General features: G+C 40.9%; 1 protein-coding gene and 1 long non-coding RNA gene across 7 annotated transcripts in view; one reads left to right on the forward strand and one right to left on the reverse strand.

Annotated features, from left to right (window-relative positions):
• The window catches only part of LOC308480772 (SITS-binding protein-like), a 33,561-nt gene extending 17,852 nt beyond the window's left edge, over positions 1 to 15,709 (reverse strand). The window contains exons 1-8 of one of the 6 annotated variants that reach the window (XM_081012585.1): positions 15,613 to 15,709; positions 13,153 to 13,311; positions 11,312 to 11,382; positions 8,662 to 8,883; positions 5,813 to 5,984; positions 3,888 to 4,095; positions 2,792 to 2,942; positions 1,087 to 1,290 (exon numbers count right to left, since the gene is read on the reverse strand). In XM_081012585.1, the coding sequence (XP_080868711.1) occupies positions 1,087 to 1,290; positions 2,792 to 2,942; positions 3,888 to 4,095; positions 5,813 to 5,984; positions 8,662 to 8,883; positions 11,312 to 11,359 (1,005 nt within the window). In that variant the 5' untranslated portion in view covers positions 11,360 to 11,382; positions 13,153 to 13,311; positions 15,613 to 15,709. Of the gene's footprint in view, positions 1 to 1,086; positions 1,291 to 2,791; positions 2,943 to 3,887; positions 4,096 to 5,812; positions 5,985 to 8,661; positions 9,142 to 11,311; positions 11,386 to 13,152; positions 13,525 to 15,064; positions 15,172 to 15,219; positions 15,593 to 15,612 lie in introns of those variants that run through there. The other 5 variants (XM_081012583.1, XM_081012584.1, XM_081012582.1 and 2 more) reach the window with 5 other exon arrangements.
• A 691-nt stretch (positions 15,710 to 16,400) lies between these two features.
• LOC308480876 lies at positions 16,401 to 24,223 on the forward strand. The gene is made up of 3 exons (XR_013988291.1): positions 16,401 to 16,979; positions 21,606 to 23,657; positions 23,922 to 24,223. It is a non-coding gene; the product is annotated as an uncharacterized lncRNA (long non-coding RNA).
• The last annotated feature ends 361 nt before the right edge of the window (positions 24,224 to 24,584 follow it).

Raw genomic sequence — 24,584 nt, forward strand, 5'->3', positions numbered from 1 at the left:
ATGGGCACTGAGACAATTTTCTTAGGCAATAAATTTATTTTTATTTTTTTTAAAAATGATAGCCTGCTACATTACATTGCTTAATAAATCATGGCCTGAAATATATTTCTTTTGCAGACACCATTGAAGATACAGTATAACTATAATTTCCTGAAATTGGTTATAGGCCCAAGAATCATTATTTAGGTACAGCTTGATTATTGATTACAAGGGCCTTACTAGACATGATGTGGGAAATCAATGATTAGGTATCCTGCCATGATTTTACTTTCCTAAAAGTCGCTGTAAGCGACCCAACACTCACACACCCAGTTTAGACTGAGGTTACGGCATGGAGATAAAGGTTTCCCCTCTATATAGCTTCCTTTCTATGACTGTATTGCATATTTTTGCCTCTGCAGCTCAGGGAAGGTGATTTGCATCAAGGCTTTGGTACAAGGAAGGAGGGTAAGACCCCCTTCCTGCCATGTCAGGGCTCCATCCAAACAGGGGTCGTGGTAGCTGCTACGAGGAGAAGAAAAATGCTAATTGGCAGTGCTTGCAAAGGCACAGGGCTTTGCAAGTGCAAACACTCAACTTATTTTCAGCTCCTGCAGAATCCTGTGTCTTGGTCCATTAGTGTGATTTCAAACTGCCCAGGCAAAATAAAGCACGTCACCTGACATCACTGTGATGCCAGCTGAATGACAAGTGGGCAGTCCCATCTACTTGTCAGAATGGCCAGCAGGGGGCAGGGTGAGGGACCTAGACATCCAATCCACAGGCTGGAAACAGCTCCTCAACCCTGGTATAGAGTTATAGAATAGGAAGGTACCGTGAGGGTCACCTAGTCCAGACCCCTGCAATGCAGGAATCTTTTGCCCATTGTAGAGCTCGGATCCACAACCTTGCAATTAAGCGTCTCACGTACTACCAACTGGGGGGATCCAATCACACATCTCCGACATAACATGTGCTTTGGCTCATTAACGTCTGCTAATGTATGTTGAGCAAGCCGAGAAAGTCTTATACCTACTGGTTCCTTCCAGGCTAGGAACCTCTAGAGGTAATTGGTCAAGTGCAAGAGGTGATATTAGGGACTTGTACCGAATAGTCACCAGATTCAGAGTGGCGGCTCAGCCAAAAGTCTTCTTTGCCTTCTTGTAGAGACATTTGAAAAAGCTGGGAGTTGATGCTTGCAAAAGGGGACACAGTTATGGAAAGCTTTAGATGTTTTGTAAGTGAGGAGTCCATGGCAAGCCTTGGACTATGCAACCCTTTTCGTCTCAGCACAGGTAAAAACGTGTGTTCCTGAAAGAAGGGAGAATAGTGTGCACCATTAGACAAGGATTTTGTCATAGGACCAGGGACTATAATGTTTGGAAGGTAAGACTAAACAGTAAAACACACTCTGCTGTTTATTTAACATGGTCTCCAGATGACATCTCCAAGAAATCTTACCCTACTTCTGTTTAATACTTCAGCACAAAAAAAAGAAGTGCAGGAAGTTGTGTGTGTGTGTGTGTGTGTGTGTTTAAAAAGGCACCACACCACACAGGGTTTGGCATAATTTGAAAAAGCTCTTCAGTCCTGCTGCTGGTAACAGCTATAAAGGCTCTTAAAGCAGTAATTAAAGTCAAAGTGGCTTAGATGGAGCTTCCACTCACAAGATTCACATAGCCTTGGCTTGAACAATGCTGCAGTATTCCAGTGAATGGTCTGGAATGTAGAAGATAAGGGTTTATGGACCTAGTTAGCGCCTAGATGGAATGCCAATAGCAGCCCCACTAGCTTAAGCCTTAATAAGTTAAATTCACCAGTTGTTATCTAAACAGTCAGATTAAACAGGAGATAGATTCAAATAGGAGATAGTCCAGTAACATTTATATGGTGTTAATGGGAATCTATTAAGGAATCAGTCCCAACTAGGGATGGACAAAAATATTATTTGGTCTGCAAGTGAACTGACCTAATACACACTTACCAAGCTACCAATCAGAACATAGATGCCCTTCAGATTTTGCACTTCCCTGAATTTTGCAATATAGTTATCAGTTTAATAAATGAATAAAAATGATGTTTTAGGGAGAAATGTTTAGATAAAACATGTATTCAAATACATATTTTGTGGTAAAACATGTACCTAAGTACATACAGTATTTAAATATTAATTTATGTGAATAAATGTATGTGAAATTGACATGGATCAGAAATAGGCTGATTTGCTCATCTACCCACAATTCCCAATTTCATTGGGGTTCAATCTAACAGAGGGATATGGATGATAAACAATAAAGTTTTGTGAGAATTAAGACAAGTATAATAATTTTTTTCTAATTTTTTAAAAAACACTTTGAGGTTTTATTATAATCATATCAAGATACACAGACACACACAATGGCCCAGATCCCAGTTGAAATGTGCACCCACAAAACCCACCTGTATTTGTGGGTTTGCATCTATAAAATTGCCTCCCATGCTTAAGACATATTGGACTACTGGTGCACGTGTATGTGTGTGTACAACTGTGTGCCAAGTAGGTGTGCAAAACCCCTGTTGAAAAACTGGACTCTGTATTTTATTTGTCTGGTGATATCAAACACCAAATCCAGCTGTCGTCAAAGTCTGTGAAAACACTCCTGTACATGGAAAATGGGAGTTTGCTGGCTAAGGTTTTGAAAAGTGATACTTTAGCTATAACAATTTAATGCAGAATGCTGGGGAAGATATATATTTGAGGAATTAACAGGGTGGGTGAAAATGCTGCCCTCTAGCTCTGCAGCTTGCCCGTGACCTCCAAAGATGCACATACCGTATTACCAAGTAGCACTGTGGAAAGTTCACTGAGAGCGATTAGCCCCTCCCCGAGGTGATGCCTTTGCAGTCTGTTGAAGAAATATCTTAATCCTCGCTCCACCTTGGCAGCAGAATCTGCTGCTCTGTAATAGCTCCAGACAGGCAACCTGTATTGGTGTAGTTAAAGAAAGAAGCCTTGCTTGAGCTTAACACTTATTTATTATCTAGCCCACAGGTTTTTCAAGATGAGAAGGAAGTCACAAAACTAAAATAGCTGGGTTAAACCAGCATATCTAGTATATGCCTGCAGATGTTTAAAAAGGGAGGGGACTCATGTCGGCAGAAAACTTATGTTCCTGTCTAATAGGATATGCAATTTCCCCACTTGATTCCATTTCTCAGGTTCATAAGGTAAAGGTAAAGGACCTCTGACAGTTAAGTCCAGTCACGAATGACTCTGGGGTTGCGGCGCTCATCTCGCTTTACTGGCCAAGGGAGCTGGCGTTTCTCCACAGACAGTTTTTCCAGGTCATGTGGCCAGCATAAGCCGCTTCTGGCGAACCAGAGCAGCACACGGAAACACTGTTTACCTTCCCGCCGGAGCGGTACCTATTTATCTACTTGCACTTGGACCTGCTTTTGAACTGCTAGGTGGGCAGGAGCTGGGGCCGAGCAACGGGAGCTCACCCTGTCGTAGGGATTCGAACCATCGACCTTCCGATCGGCAAGCCCTAGGCTCAGTGGTTTAGACCAGAGCGCTACCCAAATCCCTTCTCAGGTTCATAGTATAATATTAATCAGAACTGGCCCTACTGCAACATACTCTATGTGCAGCTACCTTTGAAGGTGATTCAGAAACTGCAATTACTTCAGAATGTGGCTGCTAGACTGGTGACTGGGAGCAGCTGCCAGAACTATATTACACTGGACCTAAAAGTGGGTTTTTTATATATATAAGGAATAAGAAAACCAACTACTACTATTATTTTACAGTCTGCCTTTTTGGATTTCTGTTATATACCTTTGCATGTACCCATACCCTTAAGATCTTGCCATCCTATAGCTGGTTGGGTGCTTAATGTTAGACCACACTTTTCTGATATCTTTCTTACCTTAGTATGTCAGTATCTGGCAGCTTCCGCTGATGTCCTGAAAGCTGGCTTCCCACTTCCTGATGGGCAGACGTGATGTTTTGACTGACACACACTGTGTACTGCAGGGATGCCATGTTGACGCCAAGGGTACTCTCAAGGCAAAAGTGTTTGTTCCTCTCTACTGAGAGGAATATGGGTATGTCTGAGGCAATCATCACTGTCACTCCTTTAGAGATAACAAACACACAAACGTATAAAAAAGAAATCAGACAGTTAGGACTGTGCTTTACTTTGTCATGCATTTGATGAAATTCCAGTTTCATTTTTTAATCCAGTGTGAGAAATCAGAACTCACTCACTTCCATTTCTGTGCAGATGATGACAAAAGGGCATAAGCCTACATATACTTCTCTGCCTGCATCCAAGGGTGCACATTTCTCTGTGCCATCCTAATTGTCCTAGAAAATTGACACTAGCTGTTGACATTCTAGCAAATTTGCTTATTTAGGGAATAAAACAGGGACTCCATGTGGCTCTGCTTTTTGTTGTTGTCAAAGGCACATAAGCCTTGTAGAGACTGCGAGTTATATTGCTCATGGCTGAGATCGTAAACATTCTGTTGTTTACTTATTGCATAGTATGTCTAATAACTATAATTAGGTATCAAAATCTCGTAACTGATTGAATACCATCAATGTAATTAGATTTTTTTCTTCTTTTAATCATGGACTTGTGAAGCATCTCCAAACTGAACACAGCCATGCCTTCCAAAGTTGTTGATCCTGATAGAGAATCTTCCTCATAGGGTGATACTAAGCCCAGAGATGTGGTCTATCCTCCTTTAGGAAGAGTCATTCCCTGTCCTTCTAAAATGCAACATGGCAAAGAGACACAGAAGCTCCCAGACTCTATACCAAAGGTAAACACTGTGGTGCCCTCCAGATATTGCTGGAGTATTAACTAGCAACATTTCTGACCTTTGGCCATGCTAGCTAGGGCTGTTGGGAGCTGGAATCCAACAACATCTGGAGGGCACCATGTTAGCAATTCCTGCTCTGTACACTAGTGGCAACAACATGTCTTCTGAAATTCTGCCATGCTATTAATGTCACACGTCAAAAAGTTACTGTGAGCTATGGTGCAGAAGGGAAATTGACTAGCAATTTTGCCTGGCCAGTGTAGACATTTTAGACAAATTAGAATACAAACCAGTTCAAATTTTATGTGCCTGGGGCTAATGTACTAGGATTTAATGCACTGGTAGAAAGGGAATGGAATGCGGGGAGGGCATATCCTTCCTCATACATCTTCGCTTTTCTTTTTTGTTAGGTTAGTTTTTGTTTTTGTTTTTGTTTTTTAAGGAAGGCAAATTTGAGCTGTTCCTCAGAAAGAAAAGAAAGTAAGAGGAATTCCCACATCAAAAGCTAATATTCGAAACCATTGCTGCACAATGCACTAGTAAGGTGGTCGTGTACACATTGCAAAAAAGAGGAACTGCGTCAACAAAAAAGAGGGCATGGGATTGCATAAAACTTGCATATGCTACTTTATATATGTATAATCTCACTGTAATGGGAAAGAATGTGGCCAGGTGACCTGTGTTGGTGGACAGCTTGAAGACTCCTGCTCACTCTTCCTTCTTATGGTTCTTTAAAACTGGATTTGGACCAGACAGCCATTCAAACAGAGGACTGTCCTCTGTAAAGTAGAGTCCATGGCCATCCAACTATTAAGGTATGATACATCACTCTCTGTTCACTGTATCAGTGAGGCAGGTACTTGATGTAGTTAGCCACCTTTCTTGGAGAAGATACAACCCTAGTAACCTTCTTAATTTTTCACTCAGTTGGACTGTATTAAAAAGAAAAGAAAAGACTAAAGCCATAGAAAAGCTATTTACAGTCAACAATGTTGGGAAATCAAGCGAGAAAGGCAACTCTTACCAGTTGATCCCAAAAAATATCTTTCTAAGACAGAGCCATAAGCAGCTGGGGTTTTGGCAAGGTTGCTGATAATGAATGGCTGGGACTTGATGCTCACGTTGTTCAGAGGCCAATGCTGGCTGGTGACACTTGCTCCTCCATACCAGGAAATATTTACCATGGAAAAGCAGTCCTAGAAAGCAAAATATTACAGAAAAACTAATGTATAATTTTGAAGAATAGCCTTGGTTAAATCTATAAAATATGCAAGGGTACATGTTTGTACCCATATGACCTGTCCTTGCTCCAACCATATTCACCCAGCTGTGGGGTTATTTTTACTCAAATATTCAGTTTGCCCCAGACCCTTTTAAAAGCATTTACTTCCACTGAACAAATGAGGTCATCAAGTTTAACTTCCCATGTGATTGCATAATCACTGGCTAATAGCACAAGGCCTCTTAGATGAATGCCCAGACACATTTCAAAAGGGATTTTGGAGTTTTTGAAGGCATCAGGGTTAACATTTATGTCATCTCCTTTACACAGTTACGGTTGATCAGCCACTAATGAGGGGAAGAGTTCTAGTCATATTTCTCAAACTGTTCTGTACCAATTGTCTATCATTGTGCCAGAAATGCCTCTCCAGTGTCTGGTTTTGTTGCGTCTTGACACTTGTAATAAGTGGTTCGTTAATTCTTTATTATGTAAATCCATATTTTTGTCTTGAAATATATTTAATAAAGCTAATTCTGGCTTGGCTTTCCCATTTTATAACCAAAACTGGATGTCAGTTCCCCCCCTGCCCCCCCTGCAGTTCCCCTTCCCTGAGTAGAGGAAAAGGAGCGTAACTGATTATACCATGCACACTTGTGCTACAACTGCTTCCGATAAGCAGGTTTGGCAGATGTGGACAATGTTCCAAAAAGTCTGTTTGATCATGATGACAGCAGGATAAAAGAAACCTGCCTGTTGTGTAGACCAAAAGCAAGTTGCCTTTATTGTATCACTTAGAACTCTCCTAAAAAACAATTGCATGTTTCCAGTTTGACACTCTGGCTTTTTCTTCCTTAGTCTTTGATATGCATCTGAATGTTGCTTCCTGGGCATTCTCAACCCCCTAATGCAATCAGTGCAAGAGTTTCTCTGTATCTTTGTACAACTGAGAAGTCTTTGGTTCCATATGCTTAGTCTATATGGGACCATGATAACACAAAGCTATGGCAAGGTCCTTTCAATTCAATCTATGAATCTCTGAAAAAGGCTTGGCTTCATTTTTGAGACTTTGATTAGGGTACTCCTATGATTGCTAAACCTTTTGAAAGTCTGCAGAAATTCTAGCATGAACCAGAATGCCTAATTGAGGTCAAAGAATTTGACCCAGTGTGAGCCTCATGCTTAAAATTGAGTGGTTTAATTAGAGCTGTTTATGCTAACTGGCCTCTTCCTCCCCAAGATCCTGAACTAAAAATTGTATTTTACATAGAAAACATGACTGCACAGATTTTGAATTTCTTTCAGGTACTGCTAGCATACCAGTACACTAAAACAGTACACTAAAACAAACAAGGCATATGCTGTGCAAAAAATAGGTCAGATAGTCAAAGAGAGCAAAAATAGGTCAGATAGTCAAAGCAAGCAGATCACTCACTGATTTAAAAAACTGTTCATTCAAGATAGTTGGTTTGCATTTCCTATGTCTTTAATTCCAAAATAAAACCTCATTTGGCTGGAATGTACATTCTGTTCTTTGTATTTTAAATGTATCTTTATTTTTTTAAAAAAAATATTATTTAAAAGCATTCCTGCATTAGCATTGCCAATGAGTGGTGCATTCCTGATTCAAGAGAGTTATTTACATCGCTCAAGAAAATACCCCTACTTCCAACCAAGTATGTCAGCTTAGGATCACATTCTTTTGAATTGTTCTAATTTCTTTTATGTCATTAGGTCCACATAAATATTTTTCAACCTGTCTCAGATCCTGAAATGGTTGAGGCTGAAAAGCCAAGTGCAAGAATAAATAAATTTCTAGATATTGCTGCAAAACCCTGTCCATAAAATATGTGTTTAATGCTGACTCATAAACATATTTACTTGGAGGAAAATCCTACGCATTTTAGTGGGATGTTTCATATGCCTGGGACTGCTGCCCAAATCCTATATTGTTGTAAGAAGTTCATACATTCAGGAGATGCCAAAACACTCCTATCCAGCTTTCAGTATATCCAGAGAGAAACACAGTTCTTAGATTTCAATGCCGGCGCAGATAGATTTGTTACTTTCCCAAGAATTATAAAGCACCCCCCCCTCCTTTTTTGGAGCACAGAAAAAAAGCTGTTTTGAAGACTCCCGCTGTCATTCCATGATAAATAATAATAATAAGTTATGTCATGACTATGGTGGCAAGGGAACTTTCTTAGCTTGCAATTTTCAGAGACCGATATGATTTTAGGTATTACTTGGTTCATTTTTAGAAAGGTGGTTCTTCCACTCTCTGGTTATACACAACACTACAATGGTGCAGAGCTAGAACTGATTTTGGATTTAGCTGGCTGGTTTACCTTTGTATTCTTGCAATTTTATCTTTGTCTGCAGATATCTTGGTATTTGCCAAGGGATCCTGGAGATTCTTTTAGGGGGTTGAACTTTTACCTTAAAAAACCAGGATTTTCATAAATAGGCAACAACAAAAAATGCAAATCTACATTTACTGCAAGGACCAAGTTTAAGATGTCAATGCTTGTTTTGATTAGCATGGATATTACTGGCATCTTTATCAGTGTTGATGTTCACACTCTGTAAAGTTTGTTGAGAATGCGACATGAGCGTAATATTTAGTGAAATAAACTGAGGCTGTAGTTAATTACCTTGATCTTAACCTGGCAGTGCAGAGGCGTCCAACCGATGCTGTAGCACTCCGTGTTGGAAGAAAGGCTGGACTCCAAGGAGATATTCAAATGTGCGGTGGCTTCCCAGGTGTAACAGAATTCCGTCTTGTTTATCCAACACAGATTCTTCATTAAAGGTACCTCCACATCTGAGAGTCTTCCCATGTGAATCTCCAGGAAAGTTTTGTCCTCACTCAGAGTCTGCAGGATGAGGGAATGAGCTTTTCTTTCCCAAATAAGACCACTGGCGTTCCCTTTCAGGATCCAATTTTTGTTTGGCTGATCCACCACTTGCCAGTAGATAATCCCAATAGTCATCACAAAGAACACAGCTACCCCAAGGCAGGCAATTGCTCCTTTCCAGGTCTCATTCATTTCCTTCAGCCCAGAATCCCACGTCACCTCTGGAACTGGAGTCGGGTTCCTGGGACGATTGTGAGGCATTTTACTCACATGAAGAATATTTTCCCCCCATATGATCTAGGAAGGACTCTCAAGGCACAGAGCTCTCCCCCTTTTAGAGCTTTGCAGGAAGCTCAGTTCAGATTTGATTCTTCCCCCCCTGCTGTCCATGAGTAACTTCACACTATCCCTGCCCAGAGGAGGGAGAGAACAAAAAAGAAGTGGGGAAAGGTACAACTTTTCAAAGCTTTTCCCAGCACTTCTCACTGCATTACATTCAAAAGAGAGACTTAAGTCTGGGGAAGTGATTCTAGCCAGTTCTGCGCTAGCAGCATAGAAAGCCTACAAAATATAGCTGCAAATGTGTGGTGTCAGATCCATTTGCCCCTGCCAGATTTGTCCTAGGTCCTTGAGCCATGACATTTCTTTGGCCTGTCAGACTGTGCCTAATCAGGAACTCTGTCCATAGCTTAATAGAAGCGCACATACACAGTGAGACCCTGGATCCTAGATGAGAGACAGCCTGCTCACAGAACAGGTAAGTGGGAAGCATCTGTGTTATAAGAAATGACAAACTGTCAATCCAGCTCCACTTCTGGATCTGGACTCAACCTTTTGAAGCCCCCAAAACTGTAACAGGGACCCACAGACGACCAGCTCACTTTGAAAGCATCGTTAAAGCTTATTAGCCCTGAATATGGTTGCCAAATCAAAATTAAAAGCCAGGAGTCTGAAATAATAAATGTCTTATTATATTCTGTTGAGCTATCACAGTTTTGAAGAGTGTTAATCATAAATCTTTGATGATGTAAATAAGCACGGGGTCCTTGAATGTCGAATTGAAATTTTAGCATTTACATTAGTGAGGGCTTGAGTCTTTGAGCAGAATACTTTACAGATGTCAGATGTCAAGGTGTTACATTATGCACAACAGATACCGTTATGTATTTGGTCTTCTTGGCTCTGGTCAGATTTCACACAGAGTGCATTAAACACTCTCTATTATTTTTAGGGGCCGTGCAGTGCAATCTTATGCATGTTTACTCAGAAGTAAGTTTAACAGGGATTACTCCTTGATAAATCTGTTTTAGGATGGCAGCTTAATTGAAATTATTTTCTAATGAAGAACAGACCCCCACATACACAACCCCCAAAGTTTTAGAGATTCTCTCTCACTCTTTTTAACTACTTCTTAATTTTAAAGACAGAGGCAGAACCTTTAGCTCTCAGGGCTCTTTTGCAAAGGGAAAAATATTTACTTAAAATATTCCATTTAAATGGAACAAGTTCAGCTTTTCATTAATATAAACCAGATAAGCTCAACTGAAAGAGCTATGCTGGTTACACAATGAAGAATACAATTCATTCTCTTTCCAAATGTTATTTTTCTACATCAAAGTTCTGGGAAGGACATAAAGATCTGGACTAGTTTTCATTTGCTTTCAGGTAGAGCTTAGAAAATAGTTTTGGCACAAACACTACCATCTCCCAAAGAGAGTAGGGTTTGCCAAAGGGAATGCTTCTTTCTCCACAAGCACTGTTTTCAAAATAAATAAAGGCAAGAATGGCACAATAAAAACCAGCAGCTTTAAAAGTGGTGGAGTTTTATAACTTCACATATCTCTTTAACCTGCCAGAACCAGGACTGACAAACACCTGAACTGGGCAGTTCCAAGTCCCATATTCATGGAAGTCATTTAGAGTGTTCTATCACAACTTGTTTCCACTCTGTGGCCTCAAACACAATTCACAGTTCAAACATCACATCAAACAATAATTTAAAGCCAACTATACTCGTGTAGAACCCTGCTCAAAAGTTCCAGTGGCATTCCTGTGCTTGCTACCATCATGCTATAGATGAAAGAAGCTCAAGCCTGGTTTGTTGGGCTGTCTGAACCCAGGCTTGTGACTTGTTTCTCCAAACAAACCACAAGTGGTAAACCAAGAACCAACTTTGGCTACCACTCAGTTTGGAAGAAATAAACCATGAGTCTGGATTTCAACATGACAAGACATTTTGTTTTGTGCATGGCACAGCAGCAGGGGAGCAGCACCCCAGAAACTGCTAAGCAATGTGCACCAGCATGCTGGCCATTTATATGAATGCACAGTTTGCTTTTGGAAGCATGCAAAAACATGGATCAGATTGCATTGCTAGTATACAAATGAGCTATATGCTTACTTAATCCATAGAAGTTTAAAATCAGTCCCAGAGCAATTGACTCACCTGAAACTGAAGGGAAACAATCAAGGTTCCAGAGCAGCGATTTGGCATTGTTTCCAGAGCTAACTGGATTCCTGCGGCGGGAGGAAATAGCACTTGATTAGCGGGTGATATCATGGTACAACAGCTAAAGGGCCAGTAAGTGCAAATAAGGATTAAGGAAATATGACAAAGCAGCCTTTGAGTCTGAAACATAATGCAAAGCCATTCAGAAAGTCTTATTGACCCCAGATGGTTCTGATCCATGTGTCAGTGTGAACTAGTCATAAACTTAATCTAAAGTGGGGGGCCGGACTATATTTTGAAGGGGAAAAAATGAACGAATTCCTATGCCCCACAAATAACCCAGAGATGCATTTTAAATAAAAGGACACATTCTACTCATGTAAAAACACACTGATTCCCGGACCGTCCGTGGGCCAGATTTAGAAGGCAATTGGACTGGATCCGGTCCCCGGGTCTTAGTTTGCCTACCCATGGTTAAGAGTAAAAGAAAAAGGACAAGGCCCAGCTGTTCACAAGGAACTCGAAGGCTTTTATTGAGTGTTTTAACAATAAATCATTGCCGTCTGATATATAAGTGTGTTTTCATTTGTTATGAATGCATTGGATTCTTCTCATCTCTCATAAACAATAAGACTAAATTGTGGCTTTAAGGAAGCCAGCTATCTCCTTTCAATTTCCTACTCTTCCTCTAAGTAGCTTAGGGAAGTGAACATGTTTCTCCCATCACCTCCACCACGCCTGCTTATCCTCACAACAACCCTGTGCAGAATCCAATGTAGTGCTAAGTGAACATTCTGTCAACACAAGGATTTCTGCTTGTGCAATGGAACATTTTCCCCCTCTCCTCCCCCTCTGCACCCCCTAAATCTGTTCTAGGGGCTCCCTCCCCCTAACCCTCTGGAACAGGTTTGGCGAGGCCACCGGGCATGCATGGGGAGAGGGGGAAGTTCCATTGTGCAAAATAATACTTGTGCTGGTGGGACAAGGTAGTTGAATCCTGGTCCATAAGGTAGGTTAGGCTCTAAAAGACTCACCCAAGATCACCCAGTGAGCTTCATGAGTGAGTATGGATCTGAACCCAGGACTCTGGGTCCTAGTCTGCCACTATAGCAACTCCACCATACCGTCTCTCAGATTATTGGACAGGTAGGTTTGTGGGAATTATTTTTGTTTGTTTGTTACTACGGTGCGCATTTTTGTGTTTGTATATTGTAAACCACTCTGTGATCCTCAGGTGAAGGGTGGAAAATTTAATAAATAGTAAAATAAATAAATGAAAAGGTAGTTCTGAAGGTACTTGATTGTCTTCAAGACAGTCAGGCAGGTTTGCATCTGAGAATGTGAAAGTTCTTAGTAATGGAAATAGTTCTAGAACTGTAGCTCCTGAAGAAAGTCTTTAGAAAAGTGCCCAGCAATAATAATAAAAAAAGGAATTAATCCGCTTTAGGGTTAAAATGAGAAAAGATTGGTCATTAGAGTTGAATAGACAATCAGATGGACAAATCATCTGACCTAGTGTAAGGTAGTCTTTTATGTTCCTTTTTTAAATATTGTGAATGTTTTTTTAAAAAATAATTGTTGAAAGTTGGTGTGTGTGTGTGTGTGTGTGTGTGTGTGTTCCTCATCATAATTATTACAGTGATAATTATTGTTAGGGTAAAGTATGGGGAAAAGTGGTTATTAGCACATCCTGTCTATAGACAATTGGAAATAGAGATGGGGGAAAATGAACACTTATTTCTCTGCATTCTGTGGTGTAACAACAAATAATTAAGAAGGAAACATTACCAGATTATTCCAGTTTCAATTAAATAGACTTCCAGTAAAATAAACCTTACCTTCTTCCTGTAAGCTGTTGGAAGATCAGCAATTTCACCTGGCAGAAGCCAGAAGCTTCGGTAAAAAATACAAAGCAGTAGATGTGACTGTTCCTCAGACAGATTGGTTCTGCGTAATCCAAGGCTTCTAAAATACTGCTTGCAAAAATCTTGGAAAAGCTGTTGAAGAAAAACAGGAAGGTTAGTGCTGATCTCAGAGCAAAATGCATCAACAACAGCTGTGGGTGGATACCATTGAACAATTGTGCGTTCAAAGTGATGATGCCATGTGGTGACATCCTAAAGGTTGCCATGATAATGTCATCCTGATCCAGACATCAGAGCAGCAGACTCAAGACAAAACCCAGTCATCCAAGCTAGCCAGATATGGTCTAACTCGTTTTATGCAACCCAGTAAACTAATCAGAAATAACACACAGTCAAAGAACAGGCAAGATTGCACCAATTTACTGAGGTATGATAACTACTCTGTAGTTAAGTGATTGTGTATTGTTATTCAATGACATTTCTACTTGTGTAGAGTTGCAAGTCTATATGTGTATTTATATGCACATAATTGCAAGATTTCCAGTGGATGAAATCCATGGTAGTGGTAGCTATGTTTTATGAATCTTTATGAGGTTGGACCCAGCTGAAGCATTGTTGACAAGCCCTTTGAAGGGCAGAGCAAATTTATCAAAGGTGAGTGGTAGAGCACACACGTTCCAAGCAGGTTCAGTCTCCATCATATTCAGGTAGGGCCCAGAGAGACTATTGCCTGAAACCCTAGAAAGCCTTTGCTAGTCAATGCAGCTAGGTGGTCAACATGGTCAACATAAGGCAGTTTCCAATGTTCCTGTGACTGTTTGACTAATACGTCAAAAGCATAGATAGAGTGCTTGATAGAAATATTCTCAGGACCCAGTGATTCTGGGGTGTCCTTAGCAAGTCAAGCTCTTCCAACATCTAGTTTTATGACCAATTCTTTGGTTTGAGTTGCTGCTCTCAGATGACAACATTGACCTTGCTACAAGGAACATGGCACTTAAGCTGAAAGATTGGATCCTTCATTTACTTTTTGCTCTCACCCCACAAATGACAAAAGCTGCTACAGTGACCAGATATGTAACTTAACATACACATATCAGAAGTAGTGCGGTAATTTAGAAAAATTATGAGTTAACTACACCCCAAACATAAACAAGCAAAAGCACTGGGGAAAGGCTTCTAGTTGGCCCTTTTACAAATGAAAGGTGAATCATTTTCCAGGAACAATAATAATAATTTAACTTTTTTCACAAAAGTAACCTGAAGCAACGTACAAGACAAACATTAAAACCAAGTATAAAAATGAGCAAAAAAACAAGCTAAAATGCTTATTGGTAATATGTATAAAAGGGCAGATTCAATTCAACCCACTCCAATAAATAGATGTTCAAAAGAAGTGGCTGCAAATATACTTAAGTGTCCTTTAAATTAATGGCCAAAAGCCTGGGCAATTTTTATTTTTTGCCCAGCACCTAAAAACAGAAAGTGATCCTGCCAGACACGCCTCCCTGGGGCAAGCATTTCACAAATGGGAAGCCACCACTGAAAATGTAGGTTCTCATCTTGCAACCCTTCACACCTCACTTGGAGGAGGTCACATGGAGAAGAGCCTCAGATGATGAACACAGGAGCCAGATGATAAATTCAGGGGGAAGGCATGTTCAGAATGGTGCAAGTTATTCCTTTTGTTGTTCCCTGCAGAATAATAAAATTGATTCTGTAGAATAGGGACCCTGAGGGACACCTAGTCCAACCCCTTTCAGTGTAGGAATCTCAACTAAAGCATCCATGACAGATGGCCATCCAACCTCTGCTTAAAAACATCTAATGAAGGGAAGTCCACTATCTTCCAAGAGGGTCTGTCCAACTGTCGAACAGCTCTTACCCTCAGAAAATTCTTCCTGATATTTAGTCAGAATCTCATTTCTTGTAACTTAAATCCATATGTTCGGATCCTACGCTTTGGAGAAGAAGAAAACAAGCTTGCTTCAGCTTTGGATTTCCAAGTCCTATATTCCAAGAAAGCTGTGTTTCACTTACATTCTAGAGTGGTGCTCATTGAAAGTGAGGTATGTCCTCAGGTTCATCTAAAACTCTGAATTATCTCACTGTTGCCATCTGTTCATTCCAACACCTGATGGTTGCTATTTCAAAGACTGCAGGTTTTGAGAGAAGTAGTTGGGGTTTCTCCCCTCCATCTCCCTTTTCAGGAGGCTATAAGCTTTTAACGGTTTCAACAGCAGATTGCCTCAGGCTCAAACCCCATATTCTTCAAAAGCAGTATAATGGAATCCCCTTAGAACTGCCCGTTAATAGTTACAGGGCTTAGCATACAAGGAACCAGAGTCCGACATAAAACATGAAAACAGAAGGGGAAATTATAACTCAAAGGCACGAAAGCTCATTGTATCAGATTTAACTCATGATAAATACATTTAAAGGGCCTGCTCTTTAATCCACGCGAATGCTAACTGAGGCCAGGCGTACAGCAACTGGCCAATAAAGCCTGCCTTGTAAACATTCCTGCCTTTACTATCTTCTGTATTGCTTTCCCCTTTCAACTAATTTCATAATCCATAATGTTAGGATATCTGAACCTAAGGGGTCCGGATCCAGTCACCTCGTGCCCTTGCCGTTAGCATGAAGGAGTCCAGCAAACATCAGGGTGGGTTTCACAGAGAAAAAGGTTTATTGCAAAATCTGCGCAGAGTCAGCCAGTGGAATAGCTTCCAAAGACTGGCCGCGCCCCTATTGTCTTCCGAGCATTCTTATACTGAAGCTGCAAGCTTGGCCCCCAGTTGCTCCCCAATCAACAGGCAGAGATACACTTTATTACTTTATTAGGCTAGCTAAGCCCCCCCTCCCTTTTGCAGATCTTTGCAAATATTATTTGCTTCGCATTATAAATGTTTGCATCTTTGCACAGCTGAGGTGAGAAGTCAGACAGGAAAACCACTACCGGCCTGCAGAGCTGAGTATAGCTAGAAACAATTGTTAGCTGGAGCTAGCTAAAACACGATGGAGTTTTACCTCCCCCCTCTTCTCTCCTCTCCCTTCAATAAGTAGCCAAGGAGGCCCCCAGTTCCTGATGCTCCCAACTGGATTTGATAGAGAAATGCAGGCCAGGATTTAAATTAGCAGAACTGCAATGAATCAAATTGGTGCTCAAGCTGGAACTGTAGATTCAGAGGCTGCAGTCCTGCCTGCAGTTGGGCTACCTAAATCCCATTAAAGTAGTTGGAAGCAACAGGCTGTGTGTGTAGGCCTGGCAGCCATAGTCATCTGCATGTCATATAAGCTGTTCAGAGCAGGAAGACTTATTGCTGCTAACCCACATGCTGAAAGCTGTATTTAATATTTAGTTCTGGATAAATGTGCACATAAAATCAGCTTGATTCCCAGCAGTTCCTCCTCTACTTACATGCCAAGCCCTGGGTTCATTATTATTATTGGCATTTGTCATTTATCATTATGGGAAAGGACACCTGAGAGCAAAAGACAGGAGCAAAAGGCAAATTGAAAATGATAACCAATATCTCAAAGTTAGAGGCACCACCCTCAGTGAAACAAGGCACTAACTAATTAAGTAATCCGAAGAAGTCCTTTAAAAAGGTAGTAGTATGATTGTCAGTTGCTGGGGGGTCGTGAACAAGAGAGGGCCTTGTGCTCCCATTCTGCTTTTAGGCCTCCCATAGGCATCTGGTTGGCCATGTGGGAAAACAGGATGGGACTTTCGTTTGATCTTGCAAATCTCTTCCAAACAGTGAGATGACAGAAGTCCTGAACAGAATATGCTTCAGGTGAGGGAGGGAGCAGGAAAAGTTGTACATTTGGGAGTGGGGCTTGTAAGGGTTGCTATTTTTTCATTATTTTTTTGCCAAAGCTGTTGAGCTTTTTTTAGTCTTGCCCAGCTGAGTTTTTAATGATAGCTGCCCTTCCGGCAAGAACGTCCAAGGAGGGTGCAAAGGGGATTTGATGTGGGGTGTGACCTAGGGAGAGGAGTGTGGCTGAGGAGGAAGGGTAGACTGGTGAGAGTCCTGAGAGCCACACTGAGAGAAAGGAAGAGAAAAATAAGTTGAATGAGCTGCCTTCCTCTTGCTCTGCCATCGGACAGCTCATTGTTTACAGTACAGGAGTCTTCGTTGAGTTGTGCATGGATTTTCCTGGGGTCTGCAACGCCCTACAGATGTTCTTACAAAGTATATCTGATTCCTGATAACTTACTGAGCAATGCCTGTGTGGAGCATGAAGGCACCTTTAGAAGTCTTGAGAGAGAGAAAGAGAAGTTCTTTGCCCGGTATGTTCTTTCCCGCATGCAAAACCGCAGCTTCTTATCCCAAGAAAAGCATTGGGCCGACTGCAGAGAGAGCAGACATGCTGAGTTTAGAGGGATGAATAAAAAGACCTAATTGCATAGTTTGGCTAAGTAGTGGATAGAATAGGACTGGACAAATATGCAAAGGGTACATAAATACGAAGAAGGGAAAGGCATTCTTTTGCTGTGATATTTTAGTAATATATAATGAGAAGGTCTTCAAGTAGCAATAAGAAACACTGAAATTTAAGTAGGATGTCAGAGAACAATAGATGAGCAGGTAAAATAATAAGCCTTTATACTACGGAAAATCTACAGAAATACCTGGATAAATCATACTAGGGAAGATACTCCTGCTATGGCTTGCAGGGGCCCTCTAGATGATGATGATGATGATGATGATGATGATGATTAATTGAATTTATATACTGCCCTATACCCAGGGGTCTCAGGGCGGTTCACAGAATAAATAGATGTCCCTTTTATTTTGCATTCATTATGATTTGTGCTCATGATGATAGTGGGGTGGTTATATGTAATCTGATTTAGGGCCCCTCCAGGCTGCTGTTTTGGCCAGGTCATTCAACACATCATTCAACTTTTCTGCAATGCTTCCCCAAAGTTTATTGCATTATTGCTGTCTGTATGGAATAACCAGCCTCATATAACTAACATGCTTAAGTCTAAAGGTAAAGGTAAAGGGACCCCTGACCATTAGGTCCAGTCGTGACCGACTCTGGGGTTGCGGCGCTCATCTCGCTTTATTGGCTGAGGGAGCCAGCGTACAGCATGACTAAGCCGCTTCTGGCAAAATCAGAGCAGTGCACGGAAGCGCCGTTTACCTTCCCGCCGGAGCAGTACCTATTTATCTACTTGCACTTTGACGTGCTTTCGAACTGCTAGGTTGGCAGGAGCAGGGACCGAGCAACAGGAGCTCACCCCGTCGTGGGGATTCAAACCACCGACCTTGTGATCAGGAAGCCCTAGGCTCTGTGGTTTAACCCACAGCGCCACCAGTGTCCCAAGTCTAATCAATGCATTAATTCCATAGAGTGAGCTGTCCTGCCAGGCTTAGCTATGCCCACTTCTCTTACTTTGGGAGGAAATAGGTAATCAGGCCTAGTGTTCTCCCCCAGTCCAGCTGATAACCTCAGTGTGTGAAGAGGCTAAGTTGGTTGCACCAGCTGAGCTGCATGGCTCTAACAAACCTCTCCTGGGTTTAGGAACTGTCACCACTTTGCAACTAAGCCAGGGAAGAAGATATATTTCCCTTTCAATGACTGGTTATGATTGGAAAGTCATTCAGCTAGAGCTGTTGGTTCTACGATGATTCCTCATTAGGGAACCATTTTCAGTCTGTATGTTGGGCCTAAATGTCTCTTCTCATCCCTAATCCAGCTCTTATCCCTCTGAAACACATGCACCCTGAGGGCAGGGGTGGGGGAGTAAGAATATTTTCCTTACCGTGATAAATTGCAGCATGCTCAAAATGGCACTTCATCTTATTATATTTTCCTTGAATGGTCTTCTGTGTTTACCTTCTGTGGCCAAGAAAAATGGCTTTCCTTTGACCTGACTAAGGAAAAACATTTTGTGCATTTCTCTTATTTCTTAGAGTGGGGCCTGCCTTCTCTTTCAGTCTCATCTCGTATTTATCTTGGATAAAATCAGACATATCTTCTTTAAGATGTGATTGTTCACGGGCCATCATTATATTCTTAATTCTCACGCAGCTATATAACAAAGTGTTTCCCATACACTCTTATATTGTCACTATTGTTTTTTCTGAGGGTTTCCTTTACTCATGTCTCTCTCAGATATGTTTTATGGTTAATGGCAGTTACAAAATGCTTATGAGCTAACAGATTCTGAACTACATTTACCATAATTCATCACGACTATTTGGCTACAATCTAATCAGAGTCTTAAAACAACAGTAAAAAAAAAGGTCCACAGAGATTTGGGCAAATGGTGCCTGTCATTGGTTCACCAATCAAAATATGTCAAACTGGTGCTTCTGCTGTCTGCTCCATAGATATATAGCATTGACTTTTTAGCTTGATATGCCCAATTAGTAGGCTGACACACTAGGTAAAAAACAAAACAAAACAAAACAAAAAACTCCATGTGAAATTAAAACATTTATTTCCAATATATTTTTGTAACTCATTCACAAACACATTTTCCCTCAAGCCCCATGACCTTCTAGATTGCCTCACTATGCAAAACAGCAACAGTTCTTCATTACCAGCCCTTAGATCTAATGGCATCTTCCTCTACAGGGCCATGCCAATAATTATTATAAATAAGGCCAATTTAAACAGCTTGGAACTGCTGGCTGCATGTGAAGGCTTATCCACACTTACCTTTCCTCTGTGCTTTCTAGGCATGGTCTGTGCTTTAAAGCTGTGTGTGGAAGCAGCTCCCTCTTTTTTTTTTGCTCTGAATCTGCTCTTTAAACTCAATCAGAGCAAACAGCAATCTGCTTAAAACCCAAATTGATGTTTGCTCCAAATGAGTGCTAAAGAGTGGATTTTTGTGGGGAAAACTCTGGGGCAAAAACACACACACCCCAAACCCACACTCAGGCATGGGGCTTTTAAGTACAGACCTATGCCTGGAAAGAGCAGGGGAAAAGGTAAGTGTGGATAAGACCGAGGTGATGTAGCTCTCCATTCGTGTGTTGTTTCTAATGGTCATTGGAGACCTCTGGATAGTCACTGAGCATTTCTGATTTAGAAGCCTGCCCTTTGGCCGTCTCCCAAGGGTTGTGGTGTTAGCTTTTTCTGTGAGAATGTTAGCTCTCAAGATTTCACACCAGTTTTATTTTTAAAATGGGAGGAGGGTTTGACAGGTGCGCTGAAGAGCAGCAGAATGTACAAAAAAGGGGAGATATAACTTAATTTATTGTAATAGGCTCGGTGTTGTGAGAAAGAAATGGGAACTTGCTGATGTGCATGTTTTCAGATATTTTACATTCCTTCTCCACATTGAAAGCCTGACATAATTTTTTTTTTTAAGAGAGAACATGATGTCCCTCATTATGCCTCATCAGTTTTCAGCACAAATAAAAACATGAGAATGAAATACTAATGCCTTGCAGGGAAGAAGAAAAAAACCAGCCTGGCCAAATCACAGAACCCTAGATAAGTGCTGAAACAGCTTCTTTGTACATGGGCACATTGTTTTAGTGCTCGTCCAATGCCCGATTTTTCAAGGCATGTCAACATTTTAGCATTGTACCCAACCCCACCATTGCTTCATCATGTGGAGAACTTTGCATTTGGCTCCCATCCAGCTTTGTGTAAATCAGCCTTGAATGTTGTTGCCATTCATTGGCTTCTGATGCTTATCCTTTCGTTTTAATGCTGTTTTTAATTTAATGCAAATCACTGAAACTCATGGGGTATTGTACTCCTTCTGCCTCTTTAAAATGTTCCAGTTGAACCCTCATGGCCAAGTCTGACACAAGACTGCTCATACGATGGTGGCTGGAGCAGATCTAGTCACTATATCTATGTGGCAAAAGCTGTATATTCATACTGTTCACCCCATTTCTCTGAGCAATGTGAGAAGTTCCAGGGGTGCAGCACTTACCTGGGTTTGTTCCCCTTCTGAAAGATGTCAAGGAGGTTTATTGGCATTTTATAGTGTTGTCATTGATTTCCAAATATTCAGGTTGAAACTATACAGTTTCAAAATAATTTTCTAAATACTCTACGATCGTTCCATCAACACTGCTAGTGTGAAAAAGATTATTGAAAAAGATGCTTTATACCAAAATGTATTGCACAAAATTATGTTCTCTCTCTCTCTCTCTCTCTCTCTCTCTCTCTCTCACACACACACACACACACACACACACAGAGAGAGAGAGAGACAGACAGACAGACAGACAGACAGACAAAATTGTCTCACCACCCATAGGGTTTATGTACATTAAAGTGTCATCATTTGTAATGCATCATTTAATTTCTACACAAATTCAGTTTTGATAGTCTACTTTGTGTACAGCCACTTTGTTTTCTATACTGAAACAGCAACTAGTCTATCCCAGCACTACAGTGCAGAAAGATGATAAACGTGCCTTTCTCCTAACCTCCTGGTTTAGCAACACCACCTGCTGGAGCACAGAAGTCATAGAAATGTCCTCAAATCTCTTTGTGAATCCAGGAATATTGCTTGGGAGCAGCAGCACGGTGATCTGTCCAGGACACAAGATGATAACGGGACCCGTCTGCTGATTCTCAATACTGTGACCAATATATATAAATAAAATTTTTAAATAGCTACTTTTGTAAAGCATTCATAGTCAAGATTTAAAAGTGCTATTACTAGCATATAATTCAATGTGTTTGTGTTAGTATATATACATTATTTGTTTATTCTATCCCAGCTTTTTCACAGTGCAGGACCCAGGGCAGCTCACAGCATGAATTAAAAGAAATACTACTGAACACACACACACACACACAGAGAGAGAGACAGGTGCTGTTACTTGTGCATTCCATAAAGTATATGTGGACATGACATCTTGAGCTGTTAAAGTCAGAATCTGTAAGCATAAAAGTTGTATTAGAACACAAAGGTTGCAAGCTCCTTTAATCTAACTTTTTGTTGATTATTTGCATAATGTTCAGGATTTAAGATTCTGCTTGAAAAGATGAAAGCTCCAGGCACCCAGCTACATCAAAGGCGACTGCAGAGGGAATTGTTTTGGATCTATAACTTTAAGACTAAAGCACCAACTGACCTCAATGAGGAGATTGGCTGGATGGTGATAATAGCTACAAACAAGGTAGAATGTGTAATTCACCTTAAATCCTGTAATATGTTATAACTATATATGATTGGCCATTTATGTTATCTATCTGTACTTGTGCTGTATATGTGTACTGGATTTATTTAACGTTTGCACAAATACTGGGGATATTCCTCCAAGGGAAGCATTTGCAAATGTGAAGTTTCTTTATGTGGCAACTCCTGTGTGAGCTTTTGAAATAGTTAAAAGAACAGTGTTTTCAATTAAGTCCTAAGAATAGAGATAACAGCTCAGGGCCTTGAAGGCTTACAAGCCAGATAACATTTGAATACTTTGTTCTGAGGCCCCATTTGGAGGGAAACAAATTATTTCTTGCATGCTTATCAGATTACATTTGTAAGTGGCACTGAGGCTATATAAGCATTATCTTTTTTTTTTTAAAAAAACCCCTCTAACTGGTGATTGTGGTGCTGTTTGGTGATTTGCATCTGCAATATTTGATTTACTATCTGCTGAACTATAGTTATTTTATTCTGACCACTGAGGAAGACCTTGGTCAAAACACATTGGTTATGTTTGTTAACTTTATTGATTCGTTTATTTTCATTCTTGTGTATTTTGTGACAGTTTATGAGCTATGCTAACTATTTTGAGGATACTTGTGAGGAGATTTCACCCCTCCCATATCCAAGAATCTCCTGAGGAGTCTGCTGATTCTCCAGAGAGGAGGAGGCGTGTTCTGCTCTCTACTTATTCTGCTCCAGCACCAAATCAGTCAGTCAGTCAGTGTCAGAGAGAGAGAGACTGAGTGTTAGAGATCGTGTGTAGAGATAAGGTTGATGCTAAGAGCAGCTGCAGACACTCGGTGCAGTGCAGCATTCATTTATGCTTAGACCTATTTAGCTCTGTATATAGTTGTATAATAGTTGTAGTTATAGAATAAAGAAGATATTCTACAGAGCTGCTCTCCAAGTTGTTTATATACTCTGCTAGACTCTGCTGTGCGACGACTGTCTTCTTGTTGGAGTGAATCCGGTGCTCACAACTCTAAGCTGTGAGTCCACAGCACTTTGACCTGTTCCTGTGCAGAAGGTGGTCTCTGGAAGTGCTACCCAGCTCGCCTAGCCCAGTCGGGGCTGAAGTGGATGAGTCCAGTTGGTGGCACTGGCTCAAGGGCGATGCTGACAACTTGCTTGTTCCACATTATTTTAATTTGGCACTTTTTTTGTTTTGGACATTATTAGAGACAGATGTTGTTTTTAATTGGTATTGGTTTTTATTAAAATACTTTTCCTATATTGTGGACACTATACCACTTGATTAGTATTGTATCCCATTTTTCCCCATCCTATCTACAGTTGGTTGCGATTGATTTCCCTTTTAGTCTCGTTTATTATTGTTGTGTTTCTATACAGTGGTGCCTCGCAAGACGAAATTAATTCGTTCTGCGAGTTTTTTCGTCTTGCGAATTTTTCGTCTTGCGAAGCACGGTTTCCCATAGGGTATTAACGGTTTTAAGAAAAAGGAAACAAACTTGCAAGACGTTTTCGTTTTTCGTCTTGCGAAGCAAGCCCATAGGGAAATTCGTCTTGCGAAGCAACTCAAAAAACGAAAAACTCTTTCGTCTTGAGCGTTTTTCGTCTTGCGAGGCATTCGTCTTGCGAGGTACCACTGTACTGCCCTTCCTCTCACTGGAGCCTAGGGCTGTTTACAACGTCATGAAATACCAATTTTAAGAAAGCAATAATTAAAATAGTTAAAGCTGCATATCTAAACTAAAACAAGCACCTAACACAGCACCTAGGTCTCCAGTTTCCAAGAATGTGCCATGAGCCAGGTTGAACAAAAGTGTCTTCCGCGGACTGGACACTGACTGTGTACATGCGCCCATTTATCTTGCATCTAGCGTTTTAGTAATAATAATTTTATCATTTATATGCTGCCCATTTGACTGGGTTGCCGCAGACACTCTGGGCAGCTCCCAACAAAATATTAAAAACACAGTAAACGATCAACCATTAAAAACTTCCCATATCTATCCTGTTATCTATCCTGTCATTGCTTATGAAATACAATGGTACCTCGGGTTACATACGCTTCAGGTTACATACGCTTCAGGTTACCCACTCCGCTAACCCAGAAATAGTGCTTTAGGTTAAGAACTTTGCTTCAGGATAAGAACACAAATTGGGCTCCGGCGGTGCGGCGGCAGCGGGAGGCCCCATTAGCTAAAGTGGTGCTTCAGGTTAAGAACAGTTTCAGGTTAAGAACGGACCTCCGGAACGAATTAAGTACTTAACCCGAGGTACCACTGTACTGTGTTTTGAT

This window comes from Podarcis pityusensis, assembly GCF_964106645.2.
Source record: "Podarcis pityusensis genome assembly, chromosome: 1".
Taxonomy (NCBI): domain Eukaryota; kingdom Metazoa; phylum Chordata; class Lepidosauria; order Squamata; family Lacertidae; genus Podarcis; species Podarcis pityusensis.